Genomic DNA, 15,842 nt, shown 5'->3' on the forward strand with positions numbered 1-15,842 from the left:
TTGTGGTGGCTCTCTGTGCTGTGATATCAGTTCTAAATCTCTACAGTGTATGCCTATACGTCTCTATTGTGTTACTACTAGTGTGTACAGTTGATCATGTTTGTGTCACTTTTCTTGTAGCTCATGATGTGGATAAACCCATTATTTGATGTACACAATTCTTAGTGGCTCAGCCAAATTTTATTAGATAGCGGCTCAAATTGGCTTACAAAATTATTGGCTGGCGGCGGCTCAAATTCTAAATGGCGGTTTTAGCGGCGCCTGGCGGCGGCTTCGGTGTCTGGTCCTCTCTATCCACTGCAGGGACTTTTGTTCAGCAACATTGCAGTTCCTGAACCAGACAGTGATGTAACAGCAGAGAACATGCTCAATGGTCCCTCGGTAGAAGGATGTGAGGATGGAAGAAGGAAGGCTGGCTTTCTTCAGCTTTTGTAGAAAGAATAGATGCTGTTGAGCTTTCTTGGTGATGGCACTTTTGTTCAGGATCCAGGAGAGGTTGTCTTCCATGTGCACTCCCAGGAACTTCACACTGCTGACTGTTTCAACAGTAGAGCCATTGATGTGCAGGAGGGAGCAAGCAGCAGGATTCTTCCTGAAGTCAACAACCATCTCTTTAGTCTTCTCGACAGTAAGAGTCAGGTTGTTGTCCTGACATAATTCCACTAAGTGTTTGACCTCTGCTCTGTATGCAGACTCATCATTGTTACTGATGAGATCTACTATTATTGTGTCATCTGCAAACTTGATGATGCACTGTAAAAAAAAAGTGACCATCTCAACTTAAATTTTCTAGGCAACATGATGCAAGAGAATTTTGTGTTGAGATGGTCAACAACAAAAGGTAAGTTGGTTGAACTCAAATTTAAACACGAAAATCCTTCTTAAGTCAACAAAGATCCTTGTTAAGTCAACAAGGATTTCTGAGTTGAAATTTGAGTTCAACCAATGTACTATTTGTTGTTGACCATCTCAACTCAAAATTCTCTTGCATCATGTTGCCTAGAAAATTTGAGTTTACATTTGATTTCAACCAACGTATTTTTGCTGTTACCCAAATTAGGTTACTCTTCTTATAATAACAAATAAATGTTTGCTATAATAACATGTATTTCTACATTTCATATGATGTTTTTTTCAAGTTACCTGTACCTTAAAACATACAATAAATCACTGGCGCAAAAAAGACACTTACAAATAATTGTCAAAGGAAAACACTTTTATTTGTAAGACTGTGTCTCTTTAGCCTGGCAAGCCAGACTAAATGTGAATATTTAGTCTGGCCTCGATCTGTAGACATTTCTGAAGGGTGGGGGTGGAACAAACCGCTGTCTTTCAAACTGTCTCTGTGCGTATAGGCCAACGCTCTGACCAATCAGCGCAACAGTGACTGTGACGTAGTCAGAGCGCACAGCGGGGGAGACCTTGAAATAAATAATTTTTCAAAATGCGTATTAATTAATAAACAGGTTCTAGATATTAAGAAGTTTGGAGATAATGACCACAAGTTTGGAGTCTGTACCACATACTTAACATACACTCTTATTTTTTTCAAGTGTTTTTCAAGGGTTTGCTTAAACTGTTTTTGAGAGTTTTTATTTAGTGGTGTTTGGTGAAAAAATTTCCCTTAAATTTAAAATAACGGGAAAATAAGAAACAATCAAAAAGTAATGTTTCAAAGCTGTTTATTAATTCTTCGTACTGCACAAACTGGCCCCATCCTTTTGGCTATGAGCGGAGCCAGCTGGTAGATCAGACTTTTGCCATAGCCGGTCGGCAAAACAGCGAAAACGTCCTTCTTGAAAAGGAATGAGCGGAGAGCCTCTTCCTGCTCATGTTTCAACGAAAACTCCAAGTCTAATTCTTCTAAAACTGACAACTTGATTAACAATGGGACATTCATATTCATTTTGTTTTAATCAAATTATGCCAGTGGTGTGATGGCAATGTGGCTTTAGCTACAACAGCAAATACCAACACTAAACAGCAATTTGCAGGAGGTAATGGCATGAAAGGAATGATAGTGTAAAGAGTGCAGCTAAGAGAAATCAGAGCTGCGTAAAAAGCGAGAGGCAGAGACCAGAAATGAAACTGAACGGGGCGGGAGCTAGGTTAGAGCAGTCAACGTAAGTTGGCATTTAGAGTGAGGGCACACAATTTTACCTTTCCATCCTTGCTTTAAAATTGTGATTTTCGGCATACACAAATAATGATGGCACAAAATCTGGACTGCTTGAGTCAAGCGAGACCTCTCCTACAAACAAAACTGCATGCAAAGCTAAGTTAACATGCTAACAATATTCATTACATTGTGTAACTATGACCCAGCTAATCAGACAAACGTTACCAAAGTATTTTGCTACATCAATAAATGAAGATTATAAAGAATAAAAAAGAAAGATTTAATAAATAGCCTGATCTTACCTGTGATGAAGTGGGCGCTGCAAACCCGCGCATTTTTGATGGTGCTTTCATCCCAGTTTGCACGTTTGATGGCTTGTAGCCATAGACATCGGCGATTTTTTTGGAATGGGTGAGATCCTGCTGGAATTCTGTACATTTGAACCCCATCACTGCTACGATTCTGGCACCCGACAACACAACAACTAGGCATTTCTGAGTCTTTTTTGAGTCCAGGCTGCGCGCGCAATTTCCGCTTACGTATGAATGACGTTCACTGCGAAGGGGTCTATAAAACCATCCATCCATCCATTATCTGTAGCCTCTTATCCTGAATATAAAACCAGTCAATAATTTAAAAGGAAATCAAAAGAAATTACGAGTTAGCTCAGAGTAACAATTGTTTAAAAATGCACTTGCTAAAAGAAAAGGTAAATCAAATGCATACATGAGATGCATATTAAAACACAATGAATGCAATAACAATAATCATCTCATCTCATTATCTCTAGCCGCTTTATCCTGTTCTACAGGGTCGCAGGCAAGCTGGAGCCTATCCCAGCTGACTACGGGCAAAAGGTGGGGTACACCCTGGACAAGTCGCCAGGTCATCACAGGGCTGACACATAGACACAGACAACCATTCACACCTACGGTCAATTTAGAGTCACCAGTTAACCTAACCTACATGTCTTTGGACTGTGGGGGAAACCGAAGCACCCGGAGGAAACCCACGCGGACACGGGGAGAACATGCAAACTCCACACAGAAAGGCCCTTGCCGGCCACGGGGCTTGAACCCGGACCTTCTTGCTGTGAGGCGACAGCGCTAACCACTACACCACCGTGCCGCCCAACAATAATCATAAGAATAATAATTTTAAAAAATCAAACAAATAAGAGAATTTAACATTCCAAGATCCATGAGCAGGTCTACACTTTCCTCACTCTCTTTACTACATGCCTGTCCTATTAGTTTCAATGTAGTTATTGAATAATTTATAGCAGTAACTGAATAATATACTTTAAGAGGAATAACTGAATAATAATTGTGGACTTCAACTGGCAGCTGGCACTTTCGTCTGAGCCATGCTGTAATAAAAAAAATTAAATAAAAATTAATAAACGCCTTTGGGTCATTCAGATTCACAAATTCAAGATGCACTGTGGTATAAGGGTGATTAACTCATACAGAAACTTTGTTCATACCAACATCTAAAATGCTCTACCCAATCATTATAATCACAATTGATCAGAAATTTTTTTAAATATGTAACTATATAGGAATATGAATCACACAAGAGGGAGAATGCCAGGACCCTATTTATGTAATAATGAGTAGAAAACTAGCTACAAATCAATTTCTGTAACGTTTAGGCTTTGCTCCATTCTAACTTGCAGCCTTTAAATGGTGCTTTACCAGCATGCAGATGCTCGCATTTACTATGAAAGGCTTGTTATACAGGATGTAGGGTTTCATACACAAGTTTGTTCATAACTTGTATCTTCTCAATACTAATTCTCCACATTCTCTGACTCTACAGTTAATAGGATCATGAATGACTGCTATTTATCTGAAGAATTCTATCCCTAGTACGTCTAACATTTTTCAGCTTTTCCACTTCATGTTGAATCAGCTTTGTTGACTTTTCTAGGCTTTCCTTCTCTTGTAGTTTCACTGTGCTAATGCTTTAAATCTCTCCTTCAAAGGTGTCAGTGTGACTTGTCAATGCATGTGTGAACTATATGGAGTTTCATTCCTGTCTTGAATCAAGAGCATGGTTTGTCAATTTGAGAGCAGTATTTATTAATTTCACGTTCAGATTTCAAAATGCCGCCCCCCCCCCCCAAAAAAAATAGCCCCTGATCATGCACAAATCTGCTCTGCTCCTCAAGATTCAAGAAAGCAAGTACACAGTACGTTGAAGTACCGTTTTCCTCAGGCTCCCCATGGTGCATTTATAGAGAAATAGATGAGATGATTACAAAATAAGGTATATAAATAACTATCAAAGTGACCTTTACATTACAGGCATTTAGCACATACAACATACCCAGAGCAGCTAGGGATTAGATGCCTTGCTCAAGAGGACTTCAGCCATTCCTGCTGGTCTAGAGAATCGAAATGGCAACCTTTTGTTCCCATAGCTGTTTCTCTAACCATTAGGCCATAGCTTTCACCCATTTAGCTAGCTAAACATCTAGCTATCCATCCATCCATCATCTGTAGCTGCTTATCCTGTCCTACAGGGTTGCAGGCAAGCTGGAGCCTATCCCAGCTGACTATGGGTGAGAGGTGGGGTACACTCTGGACAAGTCGCCAGGTTACCACAAGGCTGACACAGAGACAAACAACCATTCACACTCACATTCGCACCTATAGTCAATTTAGAGAGCCACCAATTAACCTAACCTGCATGTCTTTGGACTGTGGGGGAAACCGGAGCACCCGGAGGAAACCCATGCAGACACGGGAAGAACATGCAAACTCCACACAGAAAGGCCCTTGTCAGCCGCTGGGCTCGAACCCAGGACCTTTTTGCTGTGAGGTGACAGTGCTAACCACTACACCACCATCCCACCCCACATCTAGCTATCTAAGTCCAATAAATAACATAAATGACAAGACAGGTTCAAAGTTGTGCATTTGTGTGCAAATGTTTATTTCAGTGCAAAAATGAAAGAGATCCTGGTCAAAAAAACCTGCTCGCGTGCAAATCTGATTTAATTCGAGATAGGAATAAAACGCCACAGAATTGGGATTGTGTGGTATCTGTTGAGCACTTGGTCGAGGCTGTTGTATGGTTCTTCTGTTTTTGGATGGCATGTTAGGGTTCGGGTGGTGTAGAGGTTAGCACTGTCATCTTACAGCAAGAAGGTCCTGGGTTCAAGCCAGCGAGGGCCTTTCTGTGTGGCTAGGCTAACTGCAGGTTAGGCTAACTGAAGAAGAAGAAGAAACCTTTATTTGTCGCATGCACACTTCAAGCACAGTGAAATTCATCCTCTGCATTTAACCCATCTGAAGCAGTGACCCCCCCCCAGAGCAGTGGACAGCCACACGACAGCGCCCAGGGAGCAGTCAGGGGTTAGGTACCTTGCTCAAGGGCACTTCAGCCCAAGGTCGCCCCATGTTAACCTAACTGCATGTCTCTGGACTGTGGAGGAAACTGTCGGAGCACCCGGAGGAAACCCATGCAGACACGGGGAGAACATGCAAACTCCACACAGAAAGGCCCTCGCCGGCCACTGGGTTTGAACCCGGAATTTTCTTGCTGTGAGACCACTATGCTAACGTGATCAGACGTCCCGATTTGACTGGGACAGTCCCAATTTGACTGGGACAGTCCCAATTTTGAGTTGCGTGTCCCCAGTCCCGCCAAAGGTCCGTCGGGACGCTGAACTGTCCCGGTTTACACCAAATACTAACAAACTGTCCCGGTTATAGTGATCATATATAGCCAACGAGATGTCAATAAAGCTTCTAGCAATTCAGCATCAATGTGCGTGTGTGTGCAGTCAACCTTACAATGTATCTATTTGTACAATGTTGCAATATAGAGGCCACGTTATAACGTTTTTTTTCGCTAGCGGCTGTCAACTACTACGCGACAATGCCGAACGGATGAGCGCTGGGTGGAGATGTTCGTGCACTTCAAGAGTAGGGAGATTCCTTACAGCAATGTCAGCCAGCTTTGCCAGTTTGCCATGTGCCTACCTGGCACCAATGCTCCAGTTGAACAAATATTTTCACTCATGAGCAACACCTGGACTGACGAGAGGAATCGCATGACCGTGCCTACTCTCAAAGCCTTGCTCATTACCCGGGCCAATTTCAACGATACTTGCTCGCAGTTCGAGAGCAGGCTCTCGGGCAATAAAGCGCTACTGGAGCAAATTCACTCATCATGTAAATGTATGCAATAAAATGGCATCTTCTTTAGGGTGGGTTGGGTGGCTGTGTTTCTGAAACATTTTTTGTTGTCTTTCATCTGTTTCATCTGTCTTTAATCTGTATCACAGATTGTCTTGACTTGTTTGATGCTGTTGCCAACTCAGGGTTCACGTTTTCAAAATAGTTAATAGCCTACATTGGTTAAGATTAAACAGAGGCATTTTGGGTAAAGGTTCAGAGGTGACAACGATTAGGCTCATGCACTCGTTCCTGTTACAATACATAGCCTATTGTTTAAAAAAAAAGTTAATCGCATAAAATGTTGATGTTAATATGCAAGCAATGCATTTTCTTGACGTTTTCACAAAGGTGAAATAAATCAGTTGAAATTTAGGCTATTGGCCTATTCCCCATCATCACATCTGTTGTCTGATTTTCTTACTTTAACTGAATTGTGATCGAAGTACATGTAGATAACAAGAAAATACTTGATTATTCTCTGAAATGTTGATAAAAGTGGGATAGGCTCCAGCTTGCCCGCGACCCTGTAGAACAGGATAAGCGGCTAGAGATAATGAGATGGATGGATGTTAGGGTTCGTTGAGTGGGCGTGGCTAAAGGGCAGAGGATTTGTCCTTCCAAATTCCAGCTGACTTTTAACCTACTTATAACCGTCTTCTGTGGGCAGCACGGTGGTGTAGTGGTTAGCGCTGTCGCCTCACAGCAAGAGGGTCCGGGTTCGAGCCCCTTGGCTGGCGAGGGCCTTTCTGTGTGGAATTTGTATGTTCTCCCTGTGTCCGTGTGGGTTTCCTCCGGGTACTCCGGTTTCCCCCACAGTCCAAAGACATGCAGGTTAGGTTAACTGGTGACTCTAAATTGACCGTAGGTGTGAATGTGAGTGTGAATGGTTGTCTATGTGTCAGCCCTGTGATGACCTGGCGACTTGTCCAGGGTGTACCCCGCCTTTCGCCCGTAGTCAGCTGGGATAGGCTCCAGCTTGCCTGCGACCCTGTAGAACAGGATAAAGCGGCTACAGATAATGAGATGAGATGAGGAAACGAAACGCACTGAGTAAGGAATCAAAGGAATCGAATCTTGCACTGTTCGATTCATTTGAACGAGAGTCGGTCGCTGAGGCTGGGCTCGTGCTGCTTCTCTCCAGTGGCGGATCTTAACGAGGGTTCGCGCGCGCGTCAGTAACGGACGCGCGCGAGACGGCAGAGAAGCGGGCGAATCGAAGCGCGGTGGTGCCCCTCCTCCCCTCCAGTCGCCGCACGCACGTCCAACTCACTTCGAGCAACGGCAGTCGGTCAGCACGTATCCCTCTGAAACAATGATGGGGAAGCTGCTCTTCGTGTTCTTGCTCGTCAGCGGCGGTGAAGGTACGGTGAAGTGATGCTGAGGGGACCGGTGCGCGTGGGAGCGTTTGTGCTAGCCTGAGTGTGTGTGTGCGTGCGTGCGTGTGTGTGTGAGAGCGCGAGCACTGAAAGGCAGTGAGAAAGAAAGAAAGAACGAAAGAGACGCCACAGCAGCGGGGTTAATTTTGTTTGGTGGCGTTTTGCAGTTCGGGCACGTCCTGGTGGAGAAAACGTTTCTTTTGACACATTAAGCCGGGTTTGTTTAGAGAGCAGTGCCTCGGTGCTCGCACTTGCCTATAGTGCACGAACACACACTTAGAAAGGATGCATTGAAGTCTCTGGCTCGGTGTTTACAGCAGGAAAGTGCTCTGAATAGATTTGCTTGCTGGAATGATGTGAAATCAACTCGGATCGAGTCAGATGTTTAGGAAAGCTCTGAAATGCATCTTTAATTTGGTGTGAGCATTTGGCCAGTAAAATGTATTAACCCATCCCTCTCTGCTACACCAGTGATCTCAGCTCACTCTGCCGCCGCCGCCGTGAACTTGAACACTTCTTGGTCCGAGTCGCTCGCGCTGAGTGAGTGTGACATGGTGCTCTCGCGCTGCACTGATCGAGTCCGCGTGCACACGTGTGTGTGTGTGTGTTGCCTGCTGGGACACACACACCGGTTTTTTCCACACGACAGCAGGTGGTGATAGAGCACTTCATACTCACCCGTAGGCATGCACGCTAAACAGGCAGTGTCTCGAACCGCACAGTACAGCACTAAATAGAAAAAGAAAAAAAAACCCCAAAACAAACCTGAACTACTTCATAGCAAAAAACTGCGAAGTTGCATACTAGTGTGAAAATGTATCCAGAACCGAAAGCTCCCCAAAACTTGGGGAGGGTAGCCAACTATAAATTAGTAGCACCTCTTTTTGGTTTATTATAAGGGTTAGAATTAAGAACTATAGAGAATTACATTTAAAAAATGAATACTAGAGCACGTAGAACCCACACCTATAGCCTAGGTCACAACCGGATGTACGATTTTTTGGCCGTGCAATTTTTGGTGTTTCCCAAATCGCTGCGTTTTTTTTTTTGTTCATGGAGAAAGACGTGCGTTGGCCGTAAGTTTGTCTTGCAACCTGAAAAAAACATAAGCGCCCGTAGAGTTTGTTTGACATGACAAAGAACCTCTGCAGCCAGTCTACGGCTCGAAAATCAGCACATCATACACGTGCCCTCCGTGCGTTTCTTGCGTTTTTTGCACGTAGACCGGCCGTAGGAGCACGTACAGCCGGTTGTGACCGAGGCTTATGGTGAGGTACAACCAGCACCTCATCAAGCACAGCACCAGACACTCCTCACAATAATCAACAATACTGTCCAGATCACTTCTACCGTACATCCAGAGAAACCCCTCTGAACGTATACTGTGTGCACTGACTCTCAGCATCAGTACTTTACAGCGAACTGCTAGCTACACATGGTTAAAATGGCTCTTGTGCAATGTACATACTTACTTGTGCAACACTACCTGGGTAATACTGGTAATACTACCTGTGCAATACTTACTTACACGTGCAAGTCCACCTTCATAATACACTTATGTTAACTGTATATCTGCAAACCTGTTAATTTATGCAAATGTGTTAATTTTTTATCTCTAAATTTGTAGTTTATTTCTTTTATATATATATATATATATATATATATATATATATATATATATATATATATATATATAAAATCCTTTTTTGTATACTTAGTACTTTTGCACTACTCCTTCACTGCCTTATCTTTTTCTATTTATATATTTTGCTGCTGTAACAATGTAAATTTCCCCTTGTGGGATAATAAAAAGCTATCTTATCTTATAAAAAATGATACTAAACTATCCTTATTCTTGTCACTGCACTCTAAAAAATAAAGGTGCTTCAGTGGTTCTTCAAATCTCTGGATGGTTCCATGGAGAGCCAAAACTCTGTGATGAACCATTACATTATGCAAAAGGTTCTTCACATTGGAAATGGTTCTTCAGAGCCTGGCATTCTCTTACCATTTGCTGGTCAATGCACATAGGCTATGTTTACACAAATCTGTCTTCACTGCTCAAACAAATTATTTAAATGGTTCTTTAAAGAACTGTTGCATGAACGGTTCTTTGAAGCCCTGAAAAAAGGTTCTTCTATGGCATCGCCCTGAAGAACCGGTACTGGCTCCATTATTTTTTAGAGTGTGTGGTAGTACTCAAGATCTTTGGACCTACCAGTATAGTATGCAGTGTTTACTTAGCAAGGTGCATGTAACTTTACTCTGAGAACTAATTTGAGTCTATTTATATACCTTAGATCAGAAATGGGGGCAACATGGTGGCACTCAGGGTCCCTGGTTCGATCCTGATCTCGGGTTACTTGGGTCTGTGTGGAGTTTCTGTTTTGTGTACATGCTCTTTCTGTGTGCATGTGGGCTTCCATTGAGTTCTTCTGTTTCTTCTTATCACCCATAAACATTCTACTAGGTGGATTGGGAATGCTGAATTGGCCGAGGTATGTGTGCTGTGCAATTGACTGGCAACCCATTTGGGGTGTCTTCCCAACTTACATCCACTGTTTGTGGAATTAGGCTCTGGATTCACCATGACCCTGACCAGGATAGAGCTTTCCTGAAGATAAAAAAAAATGTATGATGGTTTTAAAGGTACACTATATCCATGTTTCCAGATGAACGATACATGTATACAGTACATATTAGAGGTAGGGGTGGCACAGTGGTGTAGTGGTTCGCACTGTCACCTCACAGCAAGAAGGTTCTGGGTTCAAGCCCAGTGGCCGACGGGGGCCTTTCTGTGTGGAGTTTGCATGTTCTTCCCAGTGTCTGCGTGGGTTTCCTCCAGGTGCTCCGGTTTCCCCCACAGTCCAAAGACATGCTGGTTAGGCTAACTGGTGGTTCTAAATTGACTGTAGGTGTGAATGTGAGTGTGAATGGTTGTTTGCATCTATGTGTCAGCCCTGCAATGACCTGGCGACTTGTCCAGGGTGTACCCTGCCTCTCACCCATAGTCAACTGGGATAGGCTCCAGCTTGCCCATAACCCTGCACAGAATAAGGGGTTATGGATAATGGATGGATATTAGAGGTACAATTAATGTACCCATGAAGGTACCACTGTTTAATTTCACCACGAAGTACATTTTACATTGCTAGTGCAGTTGCAATGATATTTTACAGGACAAAACATTTCAACAATCTCAAACATAAGAGACATTCAGCTTTCACTGTTGGCTCATAAAAAAACAAAAGGCATTTATGTCATATTAATGAGAAGTCCAATACAGAAGTAGTGGAGACAATAAGCATTGGACCCCATGTTCCAGATTACAGTGCAGTGGTGTAATGCTGTTGTGATGAGTTATGACAGAGACTCAGCTCAGCTAATTTGCGATCTGTGAGATGACAAGCATGATCGTGAATGTTGGTGTTTTAAGTATGAAAGATGAAGCTTTGGAAACTGTCTGAAGCAGAGTATACACTGCACCAGTCTCTTTAGGTAGGTAGGAAGCAAGGCCTAATTCCCACTGGTGCCATTATCAGCAGGGCGTTCAACAGCATTGTGGGTAATTTCAGAAACCATTAACCAAAATGAAAATAGACTAACATGCCAGTGAAGTTTAAACAAAAACGTCAACTCAGAATTTCATTACTAAACAAATATTGGATACCATTGAAGATTTATAAAAGTGAGCATGCAAGTCTATAAGTAGTATACAAGAACAAGTTGTTCAGGGTGGAATTTTCCTTTCAACGTTCTACTCCAGTAACAGTGTTCCAGATTAGTACTTTTTATGATAGTGACAACTATTAACACATCAAATTGAAGGTGAACATACAGTATGTCTGAAATTTTGCATCATTTCCTGCTGTTCCTATCCAGGTTTGAACGTTTGTCTTAATTGGTTTCGAATACGTTTCCAAATATAGTCTGATGTACAGTACAAATACCTTCAATGTTTTTTCTTTATTTTTATTAATTAAAAGACACACAATGTCTTAAAGTAATGATGGATGTCGTTTCTCGTTACTTAGTTGAGCGGTTCCTGTCATAATATGGATTACTACAGTTGTGGAATCGGGCTGTTTACTGTATTTTTATTATTTACTGTTTACTGTTTGATCTCAAACATTAAGAAGGCAATAAATTACACTGATTAACTTTTGATGAGGCACCTGTTAATTGAAAAGCATTCCAGGTGACTACCTCATGAAGCTGGTTAAGATAATGCCAATAGTGTGTAAAGTGCCATCAGGGTAAACAGTGGCCACTCTGAAGAATCTAAAATATGAATTTTTTTTGTTGTTGTTTTTAACACTATTTTGTTGACTACATAATTCCATATATGTTCCATGTGTTATTTAATAGTTTTGATATCTTCAGTATTGTTCTACAATGTAGAAAATAGTCAAAATACAGAAAAACCTATGAATGAGTAGGGGTGTCCAAACTTTTGACTGGTACTGTGTAATTAAATAATATTAGCTGGCGTTGAGTGGTATCTCATTATCTCTAGCCACTTTATCCTGTTCTACAGGGTCGCAGGCAAGCTGGAGCCTATCCCAGCTGACTACGGGCAAAAGGCGGGGTACACCCTGGACAAGTCGCCAGGTCATCACAGGGCTGACACATAGACACAGACAACCATTCACACTCACATTCACACCTACGGTCAATTTAGAGTCACCAGTTACCCTAACCTGCATGTCTTTGGACTGTGGGGGAAACCGGAGCACCCGGAGGAAACCCACGCGGACACGGGGAGAACATGCAAACTCCGCACAGAAAGGCCCTCGCCGGCCACGGGGCTCGAACCTGGACCTTCTTGCTGTGAGGCGACAGCATTAACCACTACACCACCGTGCCGCCCATTGAGTGGTATATTAGATATATTCCATTCAGCTAGCATTCGACTCGTTCAGTATCATGCTAGCTGAATGAAATATATCTGATACAGTATACCATGAGAAAAAGCCATTATTATTATTATTATTATTATTATTATTATTGTTATTATTTACACATTCCTTTCAGGTGTTCGCCACATCTTTCTCTTTCAAAATTCTCTCAAAATCTTCCATATTTAATGAAACAAACCTGGCAGCCATGTTTGTTTACAATTTGTCACAGTCTCTTGCAAGTGCGGAAGTTTTATGTCTCCAACGTGTGACATTATTTTGTCTTGACAACCATGCAATATTGTAAACCATATTCAATGCTCATTCTCCACTGGGTAGAGTTACATAATACACGTAGGATAAGCAATATGCTAACAATATTGTATGCTATCAAACCAAATGAATGAAACCTGCTGGAAGGGAATAGAATGCACATTTTTATTCCATTGAAAAAGTGTCCTGTGTATAGAATAATTCCCAATATTTCACTCCGATGATGTCACTCCCAGTGCTTTCCTGCTGACTTGATGCACATCGTCAAAATGACAAACCGGTTCAAGATTAAAATTCTTTTGATTCATTTGTGTATTTTTTTTTTTTTTTTGTAGATGTGTCCATATAATAAAAAGGACATTACTTGGTGGTGCGAAGATATCACGTTTATCTTCTCATGTTGAGAAATATGTCATTTTTTGCCTCGCTCACTTGTTATATTTATATGAGAGAGAGAAACAGTATGGACTGAGCTACAGAGTGTGCTGAAATGACTGTACTTGATCTTTTCTCTCTCTCATAACCTCTGAACTTCTTTAACAGGCATTCAGGTTGGACCACTTGACTCACAGGTCGTTTTTAATGTATGTTGTCAAGGAGCTCTGTCCATTTAGTTTAAATGAAGCGCACTGTGGTGAATTATGTGCTGTACCAGTCTCGGGGGAGACAGTCCATCATGGTATTAAGTGCCGTAATGAAGGTATTGCTCTAAATCTCATTTTTAAAAGGCAGCAGCAGGAGAAGTAATAAATGCCCAGAAGCAATGTTCATGTGTGAACACTTGTGTGTCACCTGAAAATAAAGAGAAGCAAAGTGTCACCAGTGCTCTTTGGAACTCTGTTTGGTTACAAACGGGTGCAATAAAATTGTGTTTTTTCACATGGCCTTAAAACAGATCATAAACCCACAATATTTGAACTTATAGTGCACTGTGTGTTAATAGCGTGCTACTGTAATGCGTTTTAAATAGTTATTGCTAATGAGTCACAGTTAGTGCTAATTAAAAAGTGCAAATTTATGTCCAAACACTGCTAAAAAGTTATAACAAATGAGTCAGTGCAAGTTTGAGCCACTAACACATATTTCGCTGTAATGAATCTCTGAGTATGTCTCTTGTGAAATTCATTTTTAATGAAAAAAAAAAAGACTAAATGAACTGCAAGGCTGTCATGTACCAGTTGAGCACACCTGTCACTGAACTACTTGATGTGCATAATTGTCTCAAATGTGATCAGGTCTTCTGGTCGGAAGGCATTATTTTTTAATTTAGGCCTGTCGTGTGACTAACATTTTAGCATCAGTGGTCCCAATTGGCTAATTATCTGTCGTTTAGCAAGCTGCATTTATTTTGGTAACAGTCTGATATGTTGCTCAATTTAGTGTTATGCCAAGTGCACTCATGAATATTTAATGTTGCATACAAAGCATTTACCAAAAAAAAAAAAAATGTTGTTTAATAAGAACGTGGCCATGGCAGCCAACGTTTTACACTCATTTCCAGCTTTTTTTTTTTCCAAACAAAGAAAACAGTAAATGCACCATCATAAGAAAGTGCATGAATAAACTCTCAACAAAAACTGCAAAATTTGAGCCTTTCGATAGATTGGTGACCTGTCCAGGGTGTACCCTGCCTCTCACCTGAAGTTAGCTGGGATTGGCTCCAGCTTCCCCCATGACCCTGATGGATATGCAGTATAGATAGTGGATGGATCGATGGACTGCAAAATTTGGACAGACTTATCAATAAATAACAGTATTTTTATTATTTAAAACCAGATTTCTACAGTTCAAAGATTGTGTCTAGGACAATTTCCATTTCCAGAGGGAACATCAAAACCGTGGCCACCATGACTAAATCAGTCATCAACGCCCTGTAGGCCAATTGACCCGTCCTACATGGTTGCCTGTGTTCATCATGAGCACATTTCATCCACCACTGGCTTGCTAAACCTGTCACAGCTTCCTCAGACAAACAACCATTCACAGGCAACTTATAGTAGTTAGTTAATCTAACTTTGTGTCTTTGGACTGTGGGGGGAAACCAAAGCACCCAGAGGAAACCCACACAGACATGGGGACAACATGCAAACTCCACACAGAAAGGCCCCAGTCGGTCACTGGGCTCAAACCCAGAACCTTCGTGCCATGAGGCGACAGTGCGTACCACTGTGCCACCCATGACTAAATGTTCAATTAAAGGAAATATTCTTAACAGTACGATAATTAAAAGGCACACAAACCTGTTCACTTAAAGAGATTGCTTCATTTTACCACATATACAGTGTGCAACTGTTATCTGAACGAACAGTCTTTATTTGTAGCCAGGGATATTCCTGGAGACACTAAACCTCTCCATCATTTTGCGTGTAATATATGAATTCTTACGTCGTGTAAGGTGTCTGTTCGCCTGGGGCTAATTTATTAAATGGCTCTCTCTCAGGGTGTGATCTTCTCAAATGATATGGGTTGGTAGTGTTACCTGGAAATTGAAATGTCTCTTGACAATGTTTGCAAGCGGCAATGCTTAAAATTCTGCCGCACATCTCATGGTATTTTCCTAGGATGGCAGCAGGACCCCCAGTGTGACACCCACTTGTGCCATGAAACTCACTGCTGTGTGTGTTAATTAGGTTCTTGGATAATGGATCATTGTGCAGTAAATCAAAAATGAATTGGGGCCCTACTCACAATTTAGGCTTGGTACCTGACATCACTCACTGAAATATTTCATGACTATTGAGTATTCAAAAATTCTCAAAAAAAGTAGTGTCTTTTTTCAATACTTTGCACAATGCTTACATCATAAAGGGGCATTCAGTTTATTAAAAAAAAAAATAGAAACCAAGTCTGACTGGCTCCTTGATGCCCAGAGAGTGAAAAGAAAGTGTGTAAGTATGGTACAGAGGATAGAAAGTCTGGCTGTGTTTTGTAAAATAGATGAGAACAGTTTCTGGTGAAATAAAATCTTTAATTTAGTAGTTGTGAA

The 15,842-nt window shown here is 41.7% G+C and overlaps 1 protein-coding gene across 2 annotated transcripts in view; it reads left to right on the forward strand.

The window, feature by feature from the left end:
* The first annotated feature begins 7,462 nt into the window (after positions 1 to 7,462).
* ncam2 (neural cell adhesion molecule 2) overlaps positions 7,463 to 15,842 on the forward strand; it is a 401,438-nt gene continuing 393,058 nt past the window's right edge. For both annotated transcript variants that reach the window (XM_060929766.1, XM_060929767.1), the window contains exon 1: positions 7,463 to 7,670. In XM_060929766.1, coding sequence (XP_060785749.1) covers positions 7,622 to 7,670 — 49 coding nt within the window. In that variant the 5' untranslated portion in view covers positions 7,463 to 7,621. The remainder of the gene's footprint in view (positions 7,671 to 15,842) is intronic.

Source organism: Neoarius graeffei, chromosome 9, assembly GCF_027579695.1.
Source record: "Neoarius graeffei isolate fNeoGra1 chromosome 9, fNeoGra1.pri, whole genome shotgun sequence".
Classification (NCBI taxonomy): Eukaryota; Metazoa; Chordata; class Actinopteri; order Siluriformes; family Ariidae; genus Neoarius; species Neoarius graeffei.